Source organism: Octopus bimaculoides, chromosome 5 (genome assembly GCF_046866305.1).
Source record: "Octopus bimaculoides isolate indiv1 chromosome 5, ASM4686630v1, whole genome shotgun sequence".
NCBI lineage: Eukaryota > Metazoa > Mollusca > Cephalopoda > Octopoda > Octopodidae > Octopus > Octopus bimaculoides.
In genome coordinates this window covers 51,174,341-51,195,311 of record NC_142932.1, presented here as the reverse complement: position 1 = coordinate 51,195,311, position 20,971 = coordinate 51,174,341, and the positions used below count along the sequence as shown (strand labels likewise).

The 20,971-nt window shown below is 38.2% G+C and overlaps 1 protein-coding gene across 1 annotated transcript in view; it reads left to right on the top strand.

Moving 5' to 3' along the window:
- LOC106879041 (sphingosine-1-phosphate lyase 1) overlaps positions 1-20,971 on the top strand; it is a 55,866-nt gene that overhangs the window by 12,463 nt on the left and 22,432 nt on the right. The window contains exons 2-6 of the mRNA XM_014928455.3: positions 8,750-8,894; positions 12,329-12,504; positions 16,986-17,105; positions 18,020-18,148; positions 20,772-20,860. Of these exons, the coding sequence (XP_014783941.1) occupies positions 8,750-8,894; positions 12,329-12,504; positions 16,986-17,105; positions 18,020-18,148; positions 20,772-20,860 (659 nt within the window). The remainder of the gene's footprint in view (positions 1-8,749; positions 8,895-12,328; positions 12,505-16,985; positions 17,106-18,019; positions 18,149-20,771; positions 20,861-20,971) is intronic.

Sequence of the window (20,971 nt, the reverse complement as noted above, 5' to 3'; positions counted from 1 at the left end):
CAGCTGTAACAGTCTTAGTGCTACACACACCAATAACAAAGACAACACCACCCTAAAACATTTGGTTGATTGTCAAAGACTTACTCACTAAAAGTGAAGGCATGTAGCTTAGTGGTTAGGGTATTTGGCTCACGATTGTAAGGTTGTGAGTTCAATTCCCAGCAACACATTGTGTCCTTGAGCAAGACACTTTTTTTCTTGATGCTCCATTCCACTCAGCTGGCAAAAATGAGTAGTACCTGTACTTCAAAAGGCCAGCCTTATCACAGTATGTGTCATGCTGAATCTCCCTGAGAACTACGTTAAGGATACACATGTTTGTGAAGTGCTCAGCCACATGCACATTAATTTCACAAGCCGGCTGTTCTGTTGACCTGATCAACAGGAACCCATTAAAATGCTAGAAACATTCTCACTGGCATACATCTTGTTTCTGCTTTCTTGTTAGAATTGTTAGTGTGCCTTTATTAGTTCTAAGTTCAAAGCCCATTCAGGTTGACTTAAAACAACAGTCAGGTACTGGGTCAGTTTAATATTCCTATAAAGTATTTTGTCTCAGTTTTTGAGCTGAACAATTATCATTATTATGAACTGATATCTAAAACTGCAGCTCCCTGGAATTCTCTTCTTTGTCCACATTTTTCTACAGGAATCACTCTGAATATCAGCTGCATGAACCTCACTACACGGTATAGGACTGAAAATGTCTTAGAGTTTTCTCTACAACCTTCTCTGATTAAAACAGAAATTAAAAAAAAAACACAAACAAAAGAAACACCATAACATTCTAATAAACAACTTACCATAGTAGTGTGTGTGTGTGTGCATGTGTGTGTGTGTATATATATATATGTCAATTGGAAATATGCTGTGCGTGAGAAGACCCAGCAAGCCAAGTGAAACCTAAATCTAAGGCCTCAGCCAGTCCACTTATGCGTACCTTCCTTCATTGGACACTAAACTCCACTTGCGAAGATCTGTTGAGGCAAGTGAAATCGAAATCGAGTTAAATTGGACACTAAACTCCACTTGCGAAGACCTGTTGAGGCAAGTGAAATCAAAATCGAGTTAAATTCGATGACTAGTACCCATGCCAATGTTGTCTCAAGTTAAATCGAAATTGAGTAAATTGGACACTAAACTCCTTGCGAAGACCTGTTGAGGCAAGTGAAATCGAAATCGAGTTAAATTCGACGACTGGCACCCATGCCAACGTCGTCTCCTTCATTGGACACGAAACTCAGCTTGCGAAGACTTATTGGGGCAAGCGAAAGCGAAATCGTGATGGCACCTGTGTCCAGCATTGCCTTACTGGCACTTGTGCCTGTGGCATATGTAAGGACTTTCGAGAGAGATCGTTGCCAGTTCCCCTGGACTGGCTCCTGTACGGGTGGCACATAAAATACACCATTTTGAGCGTGGCCGTTGCCAGTACCGCCTGACTGGCCTTCATGCTGGTGGCACGTAAAAGCACCCACTACACTCTATGAGTGGTCGGCGTTTTGGAAGGGCATCCAGCTGTAGAAACTCTGCCAATTGGAAATATGCTGTGCGTGAGAAGACCCGGCAAGCCAAGTGAGACCTAAATCTAAGGCCTCAGCCAGTCCACTTATGCGTACCTTCCTTCATTGGACACTAACTCCACTTGCGAAGACCTGTTGAGGCAAGTGAAATCGAAATTGAGTTAAATTGGACACAAAACTCCTTGCGAAGACCTGTTGAGGCAAGTGAAATCGAAATCGAGTTAAATTCGACGACTGGCATCCATGCCAACGTCGTCACCTTCATTGGACACGAAACTCAGCCTGCAAAGACTTATTGGGGCAAGCGAAATCGTGATGGCACCTGTGCCCAGCATTGCATTTCTGGCACTTGTGCCCACGGCATGTGTAAGGACTTTCGAGCGAGATTGTTGCCAGTGCCCTGGACTGGCTCTTGTGTGAGTGGCACATAAAATACACCATTTTGAGCGTGGTTGTTGCCAGTACCGCCTGACTGACCTTTGTGCCGGTGGCACGTAAAAGCACCCACTACACTCTCTGTATTGCTGGCGTTAGGAAGGGCATCCAGCTGTAGAAACTCTGCCAAATCAGATTGGAGCCTGGTGTAGCCATCTGGTTTCACCAGTCCTCAGTCAAATTGTCCAACCCATGCTAGTACTTGAAGAGTAGTTTCATTCCAGAATGAAACTACTCTTCAAATATTGTTCTCTCTTTTTTCAGCACATCACACTCTTTACCACTTCATACTAAAAATATCCGCCTATGGATATAATAATAGATAACTTTATTTTTTCTGTCTCCGATGAAGGGAAGTACTGGATCTTCCCAGAAACAGCTGTAAGACTCTATCCATAAAATTCTTCAACCTTACCTTTGCTCTCTTTATCCTTTTGTTTTTATATATTTACATATATATATATATATATATATATATATATATATATGTATATGTATGTATACACACTCACACAATGTGTGTATATATGTTTTGTTGTGCGTGTTTATTTGTTTACATTTCTGTGAATAATACTATTGCATAATAGTTTTGTACTATAATCTTTCTGTTGAAGTCATTAACCTAGATACTTGCCTACATAATGTCAATATGGCTCTAAGTTTCATTGAAACACAACTGGAATTTCCTTGAAACATATTTATATTACTGTCCTTGGTAGCTCTTGTCGTTCTTATTGTCATCTTAGGTATCATCTTTGTTGAGAGGAGAAATAATTGTTATGAAGTAAACTGTTTAGTTTAACTGTAATATTTAACTTCAGTTTACAAGACATAAGTGTAAAAGTGTATTAACTTCTATTGCAAATGATGGCTTCCATTTTTCAACCAAAATATACCACAAGGCACTGGGACTAGTATTATAACAGTTTCATTACCATATCTCTCTGAAGACAGTTGCCTCAAGTTGTGTATGAATGGAGATAGTTGCATCAATAAAAAATCTTAACATTCTTCATTTTTCTTTTACTTTTGTGACTAAATATATTTGAGATGGTTGGGTTTTTTTTTTTATCTACCTGGCTCAGTCAGAGGAGGAAGAACAGTGCCCAGAACCCTTTTCAAGGCTGCAGTAGTAGGAAATTATCCTAAGGCTGAAAACCTGGTTTGGATGATTTTAACATAGTTGATCCTACTAAAGGTACTTGAAGTCCTGGTGCTGGTGTTAAACAGAGTAATGTATTAAGTCTACCAATCAATCAGTATATAATATAAAATAACCTCAAAATAAAAAGGTTTGCCATTTTGTAAATGCTTTCTGTGATAGCCACAGTCTTTTTCTCAATTGTTTAGTGTGAGAAAGGGTTCTGGAGAAGGATTACTGGTAAGTTCACAGCCATCAGTTCACCGTGAAGAAATTTCACTGTGAGGAAAGTTTACCAAGAAAATATATCTGTAGTATCTCACCATTAATTGTTAAAAACTATTTAATTGCGAAAAAAAAAAAAAATGGTGAATTGACAATGATAAATTGATGATTACCAGACATGCTGGAGAAGAAAGCAAACAATTTTATTACACTGAGGAATGACACTTAAACTTGTAGTTTCAGAAGCATTGGTCTTAACATGTGGAACTTCAGTTAAGATAGATGAAGGAGACTGGCATTAACTATTAAAATTTTAAGCAGTTGAATAGCATTAACATATCTTCTCACAATGGAACAGTATAATTTAGTAGGAGTTGAATTAGTCCCAAGAAAGGAGACAATTGTTTAACACCCACTTTTTTTCTTGCATGGGTTGGATGAAGTTTGTTGAGGTTGGGACATTGGAGAATTTAGTCTGAAAGAATTTGGCCTGAAAGAACAGAAAGGATATGGCTGGAATATTTTTGATTATAGCTCTGTTCAGTCTGGGCTGGTCTGAGTTTTAATTATAATGATAACTATTATGGTAAACTGGCGGAATTGATAGAAACAAAAATGCTTTATGATATTTGTTATAGATTTTTACAATCTGATTTCTAATCCTGTCGAGGTCAACTTTGCTTTCATTTTCTGGGGTTGATAAAATAAAGTAATAATCTGGTACTCAGTTCAGTGTGATCAGTTAATCCCACACTCATCTGACCATGTGCCTGAATTAGAAGCAATTAGTGAAAAATAAATTACTTCCTTACGTCAGCCAGTTTTATCATCTTAATTAATTATCTTAATTTTGCATTGGCAGCATTAGGCAAATATTCATTTTCTTTTGTGTTTTTTTTAATATCCTCTTTTCTATACTTCCATAGTTTGGACAGAATTTTCTTGAGACAGATTTTTCTATGGCTAAATAATGCTCTTTCTGTCACTAACCCTCACCTGTTTCTAAGTAAGATAATGTTCGTCCAATATTTCTACTTGCTTCCAATCTTCTCCATGGCCAGACATATCTATATGTCTGCTGTATATCTGTGACAACCATATATCTCACTATATGTGTGTATATATAGATGTGTGATGTAATTTGAACATTAATGTATTTATGTATATGATAGATGTGTATGTCAGTGATCATTTATCTGACTATATATACATACATACAGTAGCGCCATAATATAAGGGCCAGTAAGAACAAGTGTATTGAAATATGTATTATAAAAGATTAATAAAACGTTGAGACAAGATGTTTTATACATATTTAGATATATTTAATATCTATCTTTCGTGAAAATTTCAAGTGAATGGAATAACTATTTCATAAGTTATGAGGAAATAAACAAATAATCTTCCAAACTGCAACAGCCAAGAGTTGAGGGTCACTTAGAAAAACAATGAAAAATGGAACAAGAACAAAAAAGAAATCCTTACTATTAATATTTTGTGAACATCCCTTTTCTATCAATGACCTCCTGACATCTGTTAACACAAGACTGAATTAATTTCTTGCAAAATGATGGAGTAATATTGTTCCATTTGTTTTTCAATAATTCCCAGAGTTCATCTTGGTTCTTTGGATTTCTCCTTCATGCCCCATCTCCAATAATCTTCCAAACATTTTCTATAGGGTTGAGATCGGGACTTTGAGGTGGCCAGTCCATGAGATCAACCCCTTCATCACTCAAAAAATTTTTGACTTTCTTTGTTGTTATATATATATATATATATATTTGTATAACGACTTCGCTTGGTTCCACTCTCTCTGACAGTTGAGAAGTCTTTACCTTGCAAGCTGCTTGGCAACCTTACTGGTGCTGGGCCATGTAAAAAGCACTTGTGCTGATGTCACCTTAAAAGCACCAAATACCCTCTGTAAAGTAGTTGGTATTAGTAAGGGCATCCAGCCATAGAAACCATGCCAGAACAGACTATTGGAGCCTGGTACAGCTCTCCCAGCTACTGTGAAACTGTCCAACCTATGCCAACATGGAAAAACAGCGTTTAATGATGATGTCATGGAGAAGACTTTGTGTTGGTGACATACACTTACAATCACATGATACCAAAGCAAGGAGACAGTAATGCAGATACATACATATATACATACATACATGCATGCGCGTGCGTGCATGCACACACACACACACACACACACACACACACACACACACACACACACACACAAACACACATTATAACTTCTTTCAGTTTCTGTCTACTAAATCCACTCACAAGGCTTTTGTCAGCTGGAGCTGTAGTAGAAGATACTTGCCAGAGGTGCCTCACAGTGGACTGAACCCAAAACCATGTGGTTGGAAAGCAAACTTCTTATGTAACTGCAACTACACAAATATTTTCTTTTCTTTTATTTATTAATTCAGAAAGGAAAATAAATGTTCATAATTTGTTGGAATGAAATGCCTTGGGTGTGGGAAAGTGACATCGCATGATTGAATTAAAGTACAGAAATTAAAGGTCATACAGTTGACTTGATCTAAGTGCTAATGAGACTGCCTTGTATCTTATAACACTAAAGTATCCTATGTTGTTATGATGTATTTGTTTACTCACAACAATGTGACCAAGAGAACAGAGAAAAGGAAGAGCAATGATAGGATGGATGTGTGAAGGTTGCATTGCATAAAACATTCATGGGAAAACTAAGACCCAACAGACTTTCTGAATGGCACACCTAACAAACAATTACCATGACTTTTTTTAATAGTGCAGCCTGGCAGATGATGAGTTATGTTTCGTGTGACCCACTTCTCAGAAAAAAAAAAAAACCATTCCCATGCCTGCCATTATGTGCCACAATTTTTCTTTGTACGTCTACTTTTTTGCATGTTTCAGTCATTTGACTGTAGCCATGCTGGGTACCACCTTAAAGGGCTTTTAGTCAAAGAAATCAATCCCAGTATTTATTCTTTGTAAGCCTAATATTTATTCTATTGGTCTTCTTTTGTCAAACTGCTAAGTTATGGGGACATAAGCACACCAATAGCAATGGTGGTGGGGGGACAAACACACACACACACACACACACACACACAGACACACAAATATATATATATATATATATATATATATATAGATGGGCTTCTTTCCGTTTCTGTCTACCAAATCCACTCACAAAGCTTTGGTTGGCCTGAGGCTATAGTAGAAGACACTTGCCCATGGTGCTATGCTGAGGGACTAAACCCGGAACCATGTGGTTGGGAAGGAAGCTTCTTAGTACACAGCCATGCCTACGCCTATAACTTTTTTTTGGTTATGGCTGGGTTCCAGCCCAGGCAACAACAAAGTCCACTCTATCACACTTCTCAGTCTAACATCACTGCTGTGAGGCCCTGAATACATTTCAGATTAGTGTCTGCAATCAAGTTGTTGATATAAGTGTGACATTTTCCTCTTCTTACATCACTATGAAGTGGATTTCACAAGACTAATTTGAATGCTTCCTGTTCAGGGTGGCACATACAGTGACCAGATAATTGCAGCCACCTTTGCCTGATTGTCTTGTTAACTTTATGGAGTAAGTCTCCATAAAGGTATTCATTATAAAACTTATCATTGACACTGAAAATTTATGAGGTGTATCAAAAAATTCCCGGAGTAGTTATGTTTAATAAAAAGTAACTTATTTGCCTAAGTTTTAACATCATTCTCTTCAAAATAGTAACTTTGCACAGCAATACACCACTCCCAGTGTTCCTGCCATGTTTGAAATCTGGCCTGGAAGTCATTTTCGATTTCTTCTTCATCTCAACAACAGTGTTAAAATGGTATTCTTTGAGCTGCATTTTCATCTTGGAGAAAAGATGGAACACCTCAGGTGCTAAATCTGGATAATAGGGTGGGTGTAGAAGTGACACCATATTTTTGGTGAGAAATGAGTGAGGAGAGATCAGTGACAGGGTGCATTCCCGCAACTACTTCAAAATGTCATTGATTGTCCTCCAATGTGGACAAGCTAATGAATTTTCTTCACCTTTCCAGGAGTGTTGCTCATGGCAGGTTTTCTGCTTTTGAAATGCTTGTGCCACTCAAACATTGCATATGACCCATTGCCTTGTCGCTGTAAGCTTTCCAAAGTATGCTCAATGCCTCTGTAGCAGACTTCCCAAGTTTAATGCAAAATTTCACATTGGCTCTTTGTTCCAGCTTTCTGTCCATGACAAAAATTGCAAACTACAACATACACGTGATTACAAAAACACAAACTTCACAACTTGTGAAGTCACTCATGAAAGTCACTGCTAGCTCTCACTATGCATGCAGCTGTGTGCTGCCATCTGTTGGCATGCTACAGAACTAGTTTGGGAACTTTTTGATACCACCACGTACAGCTCTGTTATAAGATGTTTGTGTATGTTGGCACTCCGTCGCTTACAACGTCGAGGGTTCCAGTTGATCCGATCAACGGAACAACCTGCTCGTGAAATTAACGTGCAAGTGGCTGAGCACTCCACAGACACGTGTACCCTTAATGTAGTTCTCGGGGATATTCAGCGTGACACAATGTGACAAGGCTGACCCCTTTGAATTACAGGCACAACAGAAACAGGAAGAAAGAGTGAGAGAAAGTTGTGATGAAAGAGTACAGCAGGGTTCACCACAATCCCCTGCCGGAGCCTCGTTGAGCTTTTAGGTGCTTTTGCTCAATAAACACTCACTACGCCCGGTCTGGGAATCGAAACCGTGATCCTATAACCACTAAGCCATTGCGCCTCCACGTTATAAGATAAAACAAAAGTAAATATAACTGGTATTAAGGTGATGCTTCTCTATTTCAAAATGAGTCAGCCAGGCCTAAGAAGACTACCTTTAATGTATTCTTTTATATAACATTTTGTCTATTTGTATATCAAGGGACTACATTTATCAGTATAGCCTTCTACCTTTGTTGGTGGTGTTTAACTCTTTAGCATTCAGATTACTTTAAAGAATCTAATACTTATTTATTCTTATTCTTGTGCTTATTTATTTTCTTTCTTTCTCTAAGGCACATGGTTGAGTAGTTAGAACATCAGGCTCACAATCATGAGGTAGTGAGTTCGATTCATGGTTTTATTTGATCATTTCATCCTCACCACTGGTATTTAATTTGAGTATTTTTGTTTTATGTTTTGTATATGTCCCTGTAAAATGTGTGCCAAGTTACATCCTTCTATGTAAAAAGGGTAACTTAGTCATTTGATAAATAGGGATTGATAAAATGAGTATTGGAATTAATTGCTTTAATAGAATGTAAATGTTAAAAAATTTGCAAAGACTGCAAGAATGGGGTGGGGGGAATGAAAAACTGAGATAAATGTTTGAACAAAATGTAGTTTGTTATTAACCATTTTTGTCTCTTTGTTTTTAACAGAATCCAATTCTTATTGGAACGAAATTTATTCAAGAGAAAATAAACAAACTTTTTGAAGGAAAACCAGCCTGGCAAATTGTCCTTTTATCATGTGGCACCACAATAATTCTTATAAAGTTGCACGATTTACTTGAATCTGAAGAACGTGAGTATTTGAGACAGTTTAATATTTTGATTTATAACAACTATTAATGATATTTGTAAAAATTAAAGTAAGTATAATTATTAATACTGTAAAAATAAGTCATTTTCTTATAATTGTAACATTTACGTCTATTCCCAACTAAATGAAAACACGTTAAAGTCATTTAGAAAGCATCTGCTGTCTCCTAACTCTATGGTAATACACTGAAGTCATCTAGAAAGGATCAAAGCAGTATCTTGTTATTTATATATTTATCTTCTTCTTCTTCTTCTCCTCCCCCTCCTCCTCCTCTTCCTCCTCCTCCTTCTTCTCTTTCAGTAGTCTTATTTTTATCATGTCTTTTCATTGCACTTCCAAGTGCAGCTCTGTGTGCCTTGGGTATGTGCTGTGGTTTGTTGCGATGCTTTTATTTTTACTGTATTGAAAGTTTTATGTTAGGGTGTGTGCAGTGCCTAGTAGTGCTATTTCCTGTATATATACTTGTAAGTCCTGGTGTTTTTGTTATGTATTTGTCTGAATATTTTTTATCATACTTAATGTGCCTATTATTATTATTATTATTATTATTATTATTAGTAGTAGTAGTAGTATTTGTTGAAAGGTGAGTAAATGTTGGAAAAATGACCAGTGTGGATGGACCAATTCTGAGATTACCCCTGGAAAAATAAAAAGGTATAAAAGGAGAAAGGGCTCTTGTTCTGTTGATCAGGCACCCGTGGCTTTTATGGGCTTTCCACGAGTAACCTTTAAAGTGCCTCCCCCTATTGAGAGTTTTTACTTGTTACATTGTTTTTTCTGTTATCGAATGTTTACAGTCTTTTCTTTGCAAAACCCTTTGTATATCGTCTTGTCTTGTCCTTTAGTGTTTTTGATTTATATTAGCCCTTGTGGCAAATAAAAATAAATTTATTATTATTATTATTATTATTATTATATCTTCTTTTTCCAATTTTGTTTCCATTTCTTACCAAGTGTCTTCCCAACACCAAGGGCAAAGAAACTCACTGTATACATTTGTAGACCATTAAAATAAAAACACACCAGATTGTTCATTTACATAGAAATAAAGGGGAAAAAATGAAGAAAGAAAAAAATTGAAAAAAATGAAAAAACAAGTAAAAAGGGAAAATAGAAAGAAAATTCACAGAGACAATGCTCTTCTCAATATGTGTGACATACCAGTTAAAACAACCTTTTACACTTCTTGCATGGATGGGAAGCCAGGGATCATGGTCTTTCTCAACAATATCAAGTTTATTAGTTTTGATGGTTCTGTCTGTAGGAAACTCTCAAAGAATTGTTATATTTTCTCCTTCACTTACAGCCTCAGGACGGAGCTTATAAAACTTTGTCAGAAGTTTTAATTTTATGATGCCGACATATTAATCAGTGTAGATATTGGCCAACTCTGTCATATCTTGATTTATACTTTATAGGTGCTAAAACTTTACACCCAGAGATTAGGCTATCCATTGTTTCAACCTAATCGTTGCAGTATCAGCTGCAGTGAGCTGGCAGAATAATTAGCAAGCTGGGTAAAATACTTAATGGCATTTTGTCTATCTGTATGTTCTGAGTTCAAATTCTGCCAGGGTTGACTTTACCTTCCAACCTTTCGGACTCAATAAAATAAGTACTGAGGTCAATGTAATTGACTTAACCCTTCCTTTAAAATTGCTGGCCTGGTGCCAAAATTTGAAATCCTTATTATTATTATTATTATTATTATTATTATTATTATTGTTATCAGTTGTTAAGGTGGCAAGCTTGCAGAACTGTTAGCATGCTAGACAAAATGCTTAATGGCGTTTTGTTGGTCTCTGCATTCTGAGTTCAAACTCCGCTGATGTTAACTTTGCCTTTCATCTTTTGGGGTTGATAAAATAAGTACCAGTCAAGTACTGGGGCTAGTGTAATTGGCTTCCCCCTCCTTCAAAAACTGCTGGCCCTGTGTCAAAATCTGAAATCATTATTTTTATTGATTGTTAGATTGTTAGCATAGGTGCAGGATTGGCTTTATGGGAAATAGCTTGCTTATCAAACACATGGTTCCTGGTTCAATCCCACTGCGGGGCACCTTAGGCAAGTATCTTTTACTATAGCTTCGGGCCGACCGAAGCCTTGTGAGTGGATTTGGTAGACAGGAACGGAAAGAAGCCCATCATATATGTGGGGGTGTGTTTGTGTGTGTGTGTTTGTGTGTCTGTGTCTCCCCATTATCACTTGACAACCGATGCTGCTGTGTTTACATCCCCGTAACTTAGCAGTTCAGCAAAAGAAACCAATAGAATAAGGACTAGGCTTACAAAGAATGAGTCCTGGGGTTGACTTGTTTGACTAAAGGCGGTGCTCCAGCATGGCCGCAGTAAAATCACTAAAACAAATAAAAGAGTAAAAGAGTATGCCAGACAAAATGTTGAGTGTCATTTCTACTGGCTTTACACGACATGGTGTCCTATGTGACTACTATAAATCACAGTTCAAATGCTGTCGAAACCAACTTTACCTTTCCTTCTTTTGGGGTTGATAAGATGAATACCAGTCAGGTAGTGAGGTTGAGGTAATTGACTTACCCACTACCCCCAAATTTCAGGTTTTGTGCCTGTATTAGGATGGGTTGTTATCCTGGGGGTTGATGTAATCTACCAGTCCCCCCCGATTTCAGGCTTTGTGTCTTTAGTAGAAAGGATTATTATTATTATTATTATTATTATTATTATTATTATTATTATTATTATTAGGGTGGCAAGCTGGCAGAATCATTAGCACGCCAGGTAGAATGCTTAGCGGCATTTTGTCTACCTTTACATTCTGAGTTCAAGTTCTGCCGAGCTCGACTTTGCCTTTCATACATTTGGGGTGAATGAAATAAGTACCAGTTATGCACTGAGGTCAATATAATTGACTAGCCCCTCCCCTAGGGGTTAGGGCAGCGGACTTGCGGTCGGAGGATCGCGGTTTCAATTCCCAGACCGGGTGTTGTGTGTGTTTATTGAGAAAAATCACCTAAAGCTCCACGAGGCTCTGGCAGGGGGTGGGGTGTGGCGACCCCTGTTGTACTCTTACAAGGCCCACATTTTTTGTGAGTCTACAGATGGCTAGTGAGGCCAGTCTGCGCCCGAAAGAGTCTTTGACAGTGTGGACAGGGAATGGTAGCACCTGCTACAGGGTTGTTAGCTCTGTTCTTCCTGGCTTGTCTGTGGTCTTCTGCAGCAGCGATCCTATTGATCTCGCATGTATTGGCACCCTTGTGGACAGCTGATCTCCATCTTTCTCTGTTTAGAGCAGACTGCTCCCAAGTTGCAACACACATACATATTTATATAACAAATATCTTTTTGAAAGTATTGGTTTTATATTTCTCTGTAATTTGAATCATTAATCCTGAAGTCCTAGCATATTAGTTTGTTTTATACTTCCTGGTGTAATTTCAGATTTAACCTTGAGGATTAAGAGAACATTATTTAAAATGTTGAGGAAAGTACCTGCTGTACAGAGGAAAGTAGACAAGTCACTGAAGGAAACTGCCCAACAAATCAATGAGAGTATCAAACATTCCATTAATTCAGAACCATATGTACAGGTTGTGCCAGAGAAAGGATTTTCTTCAGTGAGTAGTGTTTTGTTATGAAGTATTTTTTGACTATTTAAGAAGATAAAAAAAATTTAAAAAAAACTTATTTATTTTTAAAGTAAGGTTTGCAGAGGTCAACTCAGTTACAAGCTCCTCTTCCCCTTCCTCATCCTCCCTCTTTCTCCATCCTCCTTCTTTCTCTCTCCCTCCTCCTTCTTTCTCTCTCCCTCCCCCTTCTTTCTCTCTCCTCCTCTTCCCTCCTTCACCCTTGTCCTCCCTCCCTGCCCCCTCCCCACATAAGTCTTCTAGAGCCCAAAATTAGCATGGAATCATTGTTTTGAGGATGTTGTTTATTCCCTCTTGCTATTTTAGCAATGTGTGGAGAACAACATCTGAATTTTACCTAGTGGATGTTTTTGTACCTGTAAATATAATTTTCTTTGAAAAATATTGGTCAAACTTTGCCAATAAAAATTATATTTGTCCAATGAATATTATTTTATAGACTATTAAAGTCCAATGTGAAGGGGTCTTTTTTCTAATTTTGAATACAGTTGAATAATTTGTGATGGTGTTTACATTTTCACAGTTTGTGCTGATTTTTTTTTCTGTCTTTCCTACTCACAAGATTGCTGTAAGCTTAAAATTTTTTTAGCTTTTAATCTAGGCCTACAAACAATTCTGAGAAAGGGACCAGGTGGTCGTAGGATGTGCTAGAAACAACAGCTAAATCTCCCTTAAGTTACACACCTTTTCATCTAAAAATACAAATTTGTTTTTATGATGAAAAGGCTTCTTCATTCATTTTTAAGTGTGTAGTGCAAAAAAAAAAAAAAAAAATTGGCCAAAATCGGTGTGGAGGAAGTGGTGGTGGTGAAGAGGTGGGGATGAAAAAAGCCCCCACAAATTTTCTAAAACTTTTTTGTATAAGAAGCTTCCCACCATCATTTCCAAGGCTGTGGTGAAAAAAATAATTGTAAAAAATCCCCATCAAAAGAGAAAATCCAATTTACGTGAGCATCCTAACACAAAATTCCACCATTTATAGTCATTTTTAATAGTCCATTAAAATTTTATTGAAATGGTACCATGTCGCAAAAACTCAGGATTAATTTAGTTCTGTACCTTACTTGAAAACAAATAAGAAGTGTTGGTATTAGGAAAGGTATCTAGCTGTAAGAAAAGCTGCTTCATAAAGTTGTGTCCAACCCTTACTCTTTTACTCTCTTTTACTTGTTTCAGTCATTTGACTGCAGCCATGCTGGAGCACCACCTTTAGTCGAGCAAATCGACCCCAGGACTTATTCCTTGGAAGCCTAGTACTTATTCTATCGGTCTCTTTTTGCCGAACTGCTAAGTTACGGGGATGTAAACACACCAGCATCGGTTGTCAAGCGATGATGGGAGGACAAACACAGACACACAAATGCACATACATACATACATATCATCATCGTTTAACGTCCGCTTTCCATGCTAGCATGGGTTGGACGATTTGACTGAGGACTGGTGCAACCAGATGGCTACACCAGGCTCCAATCTAATTTGGCAGAGTTTCTAAAGCTGGATGCCCTTCCTAACGCCAACCACTCAGAGAGTGTAGTGGGTGCTTTTACGTGTCACCCGCACGAAAACGGCCACGCTCGAAATGGTGTCTTTTATGTGCCACCCGCACAAGAGCCAGTCCAGGGGCACTGGCAACGATCTCGCTCGAAAACCCTACAAGGCCAGTCAGGCGGTACTGGCAACGGTCACGCTCAGGATGGTACATCTTATGTGCCACCCGCACAAGAGCCAGTCCAGGGGCCCTGGCAACGATCTCACTTGGCTTGCCGGGTCTTCTCACGCACAGCAGATTTCCAAAGGTCTCGGTCAGTAGTCATCGCCTCGGTGAGGCCCAATGTTCGAAGGTCTTGCCTCACAACCTCAGCCCAGGTCTTCCTGTGCCTACCTCTTCCACGGGTTCCCTCAACTGTTAGGGAGTGGCACTTTTTCACGCAGCTATCCTCATTCATTCTCACCACATGTCCAAACCAGCGCAATCGTCTCTCTTGCACACCACTACTGATGCTTCTTATGTTCAGCTTTTCTCTCAAGATACTTACACTCTGACGGGTATGCACATTTACATTACACATCCAGCGGAGCATACTGGCTTCATTCCTTGCGAGCTTACGCATGTCCTCAGCAGTCACAGCCCATGTTTCACTGCCATGTAGCATGGCTGTTCGTACACATGCGTCATACAGTCTGCCTTTTACTCTGAGTGAGAGTCCCTTTGTCGCCAGCAGAGGTAAGAGCTCTCTAAACTTGGCCCAGGCTATTCTTATTCTAGCAGTTACACTTTCAGCGCATCCACCCCCACTACTAACTTGGTCACCCAGATAGCGGAAGCTATCGACTACCTCTAGTTTTTCTCCCTGGAATGAGATAGAAGTTGTTTCCTGTTTGTTTACAGTGTTTATTGCACCTGAACATCTGCCACATACAAAAACTAACTTTGTAGTTAATCTGCCTTTGATATTGCTGCACCTCTTATGTGTCCATAGCTTGCACCGGGTACATCTTATAGAGTTACTACCTACTCCTTTACTGCATACTGAGCAAGGCTATCTACCTGAAGGGGTTTGTGTTTTATCTACCTTCCTACTTATTAGGATTTTGGTTTTTGCTAGGTTGACTCTAAGGCCCTTCGATTCTAGTCCTTGCTTCCACACCTTAAACTTCTCCTCTAGTTCTGATAGTGACTGCGTAATTAGTGCAAGGTCATCAGCATAGAGGAGCTCCCAGGGGCAACCTGTCTTGAATTCCTCTGTGATCGCCTGGAGGACTATGATAAATAGGAGGGGGCTGAGGACGGAACCTTGGTCGACCCCTACCTCTATCCGGAATTCATTACTGTACTCATTTCCAACCTTCACCTTACTGACAGCATCTCTGTACATGGCTCGCACAGCTCTCACTAACCATTCTTCTATCCCAAGTTTCCTCATTGACCACCAGATAAGGGATCGGAGGACCCTGTCAAAGGCTTTCTCCATGTCAACGAAGGCCAGGTACAGAGGTTTATCCTTGGCTAGATATTTCTCCTGCAGCTGTCTCACTAGAAATATGGCATCAGTGGTGCTTTTACCTGGCACGAACCCAAACTGCATCTCATCTAAATTGATTCGCTCCCTAATTAGTTGGGCTATGACCCTCTCCGTAACTTTCATAACCTGATCTAACAGCTTGATGCCTCTGTAATTATTAGTATCTAAAGCGTCACCTTTACCTTTGTAGCAGTTTACTATGGTGCTGCTACACCAGTCATTGGGTATGACTCCTTCGTGTATCACTTGGTTCGTAATACGGGTGACTAGGCTGTAGCCAACACTGCCAGATATTTTGAGCATCTCTGCAGTGATTCCTGATGGGCCGGGGCTTTCCCTGTCTTCATACTCTTAATTGCTTTATCTACCCTGGTACTGTCAACTCGGATAGCTGGTCCCTCTGTTGGGTCGACATACGGCAGGCTCTCTTTCTCCCATTCATTCTCTTTATTAAGCAATCTATCGTAGTGGCATCTCCAGACCTCTTTCTTTGCAGCCTCATTTAGTGCAAGCGTACCATCATCCATGCGAACACATTTCTCTCCTACAACATCACTATTCTCTCTCCTACACTGTCTTGCAACACGAAATACCTCGAGTCTTTGGTCCTCACGGCGCAGAACATTGGCAAATCTTTTCTTATCTGCTTCCCCTCTGGCTAAATAAACCTGTCGCCTAGCTTCCCTTCTGGCAGATTGGTACAATTCCCTGCTACCACCGTTCTTCCAGTCCTTCCAAGCCTGTTTCTTTTGTCTAATAGCCCCGTCTACATCCTTGTTCCACCACCACGTTACTCTGGGTCGAGAGGGGACTTTACACCAGCCACAGATCTGGTCTGTGGCTCTCAACAGGTTGTCCCGCAGAAATCTCCAATTGTCTTCCACGTTGTATGATGCTATATCCCCTTCTATTTCGTCAAATGCTTCAAGTAACTTGTCTCTAAGTCTCTGTCCATTTGCAGGGTCTTTAAGTTTCCATACCCTTCTCCTCCAGGCCGGTCTACATATATATATATATACGATGGGTTTCTTTCCGTTTTCGTCTACCAAATCCATTCACAAGGCTCTGGTCGGCCCGAGGCTATAGTAGAAGACACTTGCCCAAGGTGCCACACAGTGGGACTGAACCCGGAACCACATGGTTGGTAAGCAAGCTACTTACCACACAGCCACTCCTGTGCCTATATCAGCATAAATAAAGTGTATTTTATAAAAGCATGACCAAAGAACATTGATTTCCTTTGTTTTCTAGTTTTTTTGTTAATTTTACTTTATTTTAATGCAATAATGCATAGATTTGAACATTATAAGGTACAAATTGAGTAATATGTGTGTTAGAAGAGTAATAGTTTGTTGACTGTAGTACAATATTTACTGTTATACCCGCAGAAAATAATACATATTTATATGCTTGTTGTTGTTTCAGGAAGAGGTCATGAAAGAAGTGCAAAGGTATCGTGCCTATGGTGTTGTTGACTGGAAAAAAGGCTGGTGTTCAGGAATGATTTATGGATCAAATGAGGAGCTTACAAAACTGCTGGCTAAAGTAAGTAGTAGTTGTTGTTGTTGTTGTTGTTGTTTAGCCCAGGTCTGTTCTTATCATGCAATCACATATATAATTGAAGGTTTCACTCTGTGCTCAAAATCTGTGTATTTAACCCTTTAGCATTCGGATTATTCTGTCGAATGTATTTATTTCTTTATTGCCCACAAGGGGCTAAACATAGAGGGGACAAACAAGAACAGACAAAGGGATTAAGTCGATTACATCGATCCCAGTGCGTAACTGGTACTTAATTTATCGACCCCGAAAGGATGAAAGGCAAAGTCGACCTCGGCGGAATTTGAACTCAGAACGTAACGGCAGATGAAATACCGCTAAGCATTTCGCCTAGCGTGCTAACGTCTCTGCCAGCTCGCCGCCTTGTCATTCTGTCAAATGTATTGCTTATTCTTTCACATTGTTTTAATTTAATTATGCATCATCTTGTAGCTTCAAGATTACAATGGTGTGTTTGTATATTTTTAGAATGACATTGTAGATTAGGTGTGATAGGTTGGATCCGTTCAATTTTAAAATAAAACAAGTAGAATATTTGGGCTGGATATGGCCGGATTAAATGCTGAAGGGTTAATCAATCATGAGGGATTCTGAAACAGAAAGCAGCATGTCAAGATATAGAACTGTCCTCGGAGTGAAGACCTGATCTGAATGCTTGCAGCAGACTGAGCTAAGCTAAAAGTACCCAAGGTCCAGGTTGTGGTGTTAAACTAGGTTAAGAATTAGGTTTATCACCTAAGAACAGATACATTTCAACTTATAAGCTTTCACACAAATTTCATTTATCAAATTTCGTTCATTAGTGTTGGATTGCTGTGAGGTCATGACAGGAATTATTTAACCAAAGTGTCACAACAGATGTAAGATAAAATATTGACTGATTGAACTTTCTATTTCAGGTTTATGAAATATTTGCCTTCAGCAACCCTTTACATCCAGAAGTATTTCCCGATATTCGTAAGATGGAAGCAGAAATTGTACGCATGACATGTAATTTATTCAATGGAAGCTCAGCAAGTTGTGGCATTGTAAGTTCATTTATTTTCTTCCCTGATAATTTTTTTTTCTTTAATAGTAATTTGCGTTGTTAATTAATTAATTAAATTGAAACTAAATATTTTCCATTAATACTCTTGGATATATGTTTATACTTCATTGAAATGTAACAATGTTACAATTACAGTAATAATTCATCCTTGTATTGTTTGTGGACAATGACATATTGGTTTCTGATTTTAGCATATGGCCATCAAGTTCAAGGCAGGGCTAGTACTCGGCTGGTACTTATTTTATTGACTCCCAAAAGGGTGAAAGTATACCATGAGATTTTTATGCATGTCATCATTATTATATTTTTAATGTCCTTTTTATTATATCTCTGAAGGTGCATGGCCTAGAGGTTAGGATGTTGCACTTGTCATCATATCATAGTTTCTATTCTCAGACTGGTGGTGCATTGTGTCCTTGAGCAAGACATTTCATTTCATGTTGCTCCAGTTCATTCAACTGTAAATGGGTAACCCTGTGATGGACAGGCATTCCATTCAGGGGAAATGTTAGCCTGCCCATCTAGCTAAAGAGGAGGCATCATTTCAAAGTTACTATATTGTGAGGAAGCGCATTGTGACCAGAGGTGTATAACAACACCTAATAGTTTGGTTGGTACAGTGGTACACTGATATTATATTCTATATCATTTAATCCTTATATTGCATGGCATATTGGTATTGGTGTTCGACTCATGGTTATTAGGTTATGGGCTTGATTCTTAGACAATGTAGTGCATTGTGCCCTTGAGCAAGGCACTTCATTTCACATTTCTTTCAGTCTACTTATCTGAAAATCAATACCAGTGATAGTTGATTGGTTAATTCCACAATGTACTAGCATCTTGTTCATAGAGATTTGTACTCTCAGCTACTTAAACAACATGGACCAGTATAAGCTCTGGTTTAATGAGCCTGCAGATTTAAAAATGAAGAAAACATTGAAATAAATTACAGATGTCACAATATGGTGCATGGAACAATATTATCTTGCAGTACTTAGCTTCAACCAAGTTATGTCCTTTTATGCTAAAATCAGTTACCTATTAAGTACCAGGCAAAGTTCTGGTGTTAATAATCCTTAAAGGTGACTCTTCAGCCTGGTCACCTGTAATAATATAAGTTATTCTTATACTTGCACAACATTATTACATGTAGGCTATTATAATATCTAGAAGTTGTTGTAGAGTCATTGACATTTGAATGAATTATTTATATACGTAAAAAAATTTTATTTTTTTCATTAGTCATACCCATGAAAAAGAAGAGTAAATAATTTTTTTTTCGTATTGATAATTTAATTGTTTTAAGATTAAAATCTGGAGAAACTAATTATTGATTCCTAACATTGTATAATATGTAATGCGAAACAAACTGGAAATTATAAATCTGACTATTAGAGAATTCAGCATATTTCTGTTCTGAATATGACTGGCAGGTCTGTAGATATTTTATTTTGGGATAAATAGATATTTGTATTGGAGAATAAAGCCTCAGATACTCACCATAGATTTAGGGATCAGTGTAGATTAAAAATGATTGAGGAGCACTGAATTTCATCATCACTTGTTATTGTTGCAATGATTAACAGTTGTAGTGCTACCATCATCATCATTGTTCATCATTATTATTTTTCTCTATTCAATGTGATTGTAAAAAAAACTGAAAATCGATCATTGTACAAAATGGAAGAAAGACAAGAAACCTCAAGACAGTTGCTTGATCTGTTTAAAATAAAATGGCATTCAGAAAAAAACATATGACTAATTGGCATTGAATTGATCACCTATATACTCTGTTCTCTGGCTTAATAGCCTCACTATCTCATTGACCTGCTTTTTATGTCACTATTACTGTGCTCTTTTTTCCTTGAAGCTGACAGGTCTTGTGCTATCCAACCCAGTTCCATGTAGCACACTCATCTCTTCCTCTTATCACCCATATTGTGTCTACTCCCTCCACTAGGCCAGACATTGCACACTTTTCCCAATCCTTTCTACCCACTGGAATTCTCTCCCTATCCATGTTTTCATTAACTGGGTGTTGTTCAAGAGGAGCACCAACCATATTTGTTACATTGGTCTCTGAAGGCTACAGAAACAGCTCCTTCCAAACTAAACAATAAAACAATAAATGCAGCCCATGTAACAGACTGGAAGAGAAGTCATTGAAAAAGTTGCAAATGGCAATGAAAGAATATTGATGAACAAAAGAAAAATCAACAAATGATCAACTGTTTAAACCAACAAGTTAAACAAATGATTGATTAGTTGGTTGAATTTAACCAATTGAGTAGTAATAAAGGAGTGGAATTGAACCAGTGCAATATGTTATTAATATTGGTGTAATGTGTTATTAATATTGGCAAAGACACAACAAAATTTGTTTCAACAGATGAATTCACATAAAGTATCTTGCTAACCAAATACAGCAATGAAATAAAATCAAGTAAAATAAGATAAATAAAAGGTTTTGTTTCTTTTAAAGTACTTTTCCTATGGTTACGCAATAATTTTAGATTATTTTAATGCAATAACAGAATATAGACTGTCATAAAATCAGTACAAGCCATTGCAATTGACATAGATTTTATATTTCATCTTAGGTTACAACTGGTGGTACTGAAAGTATAATGTTAGCCTGCCTAGCTTACAGAAACAGAGCCTACAGCAAAGGCATAAAGATTCCTGAGATGTAAGTAAACTGGCATTTAAAAATAAATTTTACACTTGGGGATGGTGATATTTTGCCAATTAAACACATGCACTATGTGTTTGGGTATTACTTCAGCTTGGGATAGAGAGT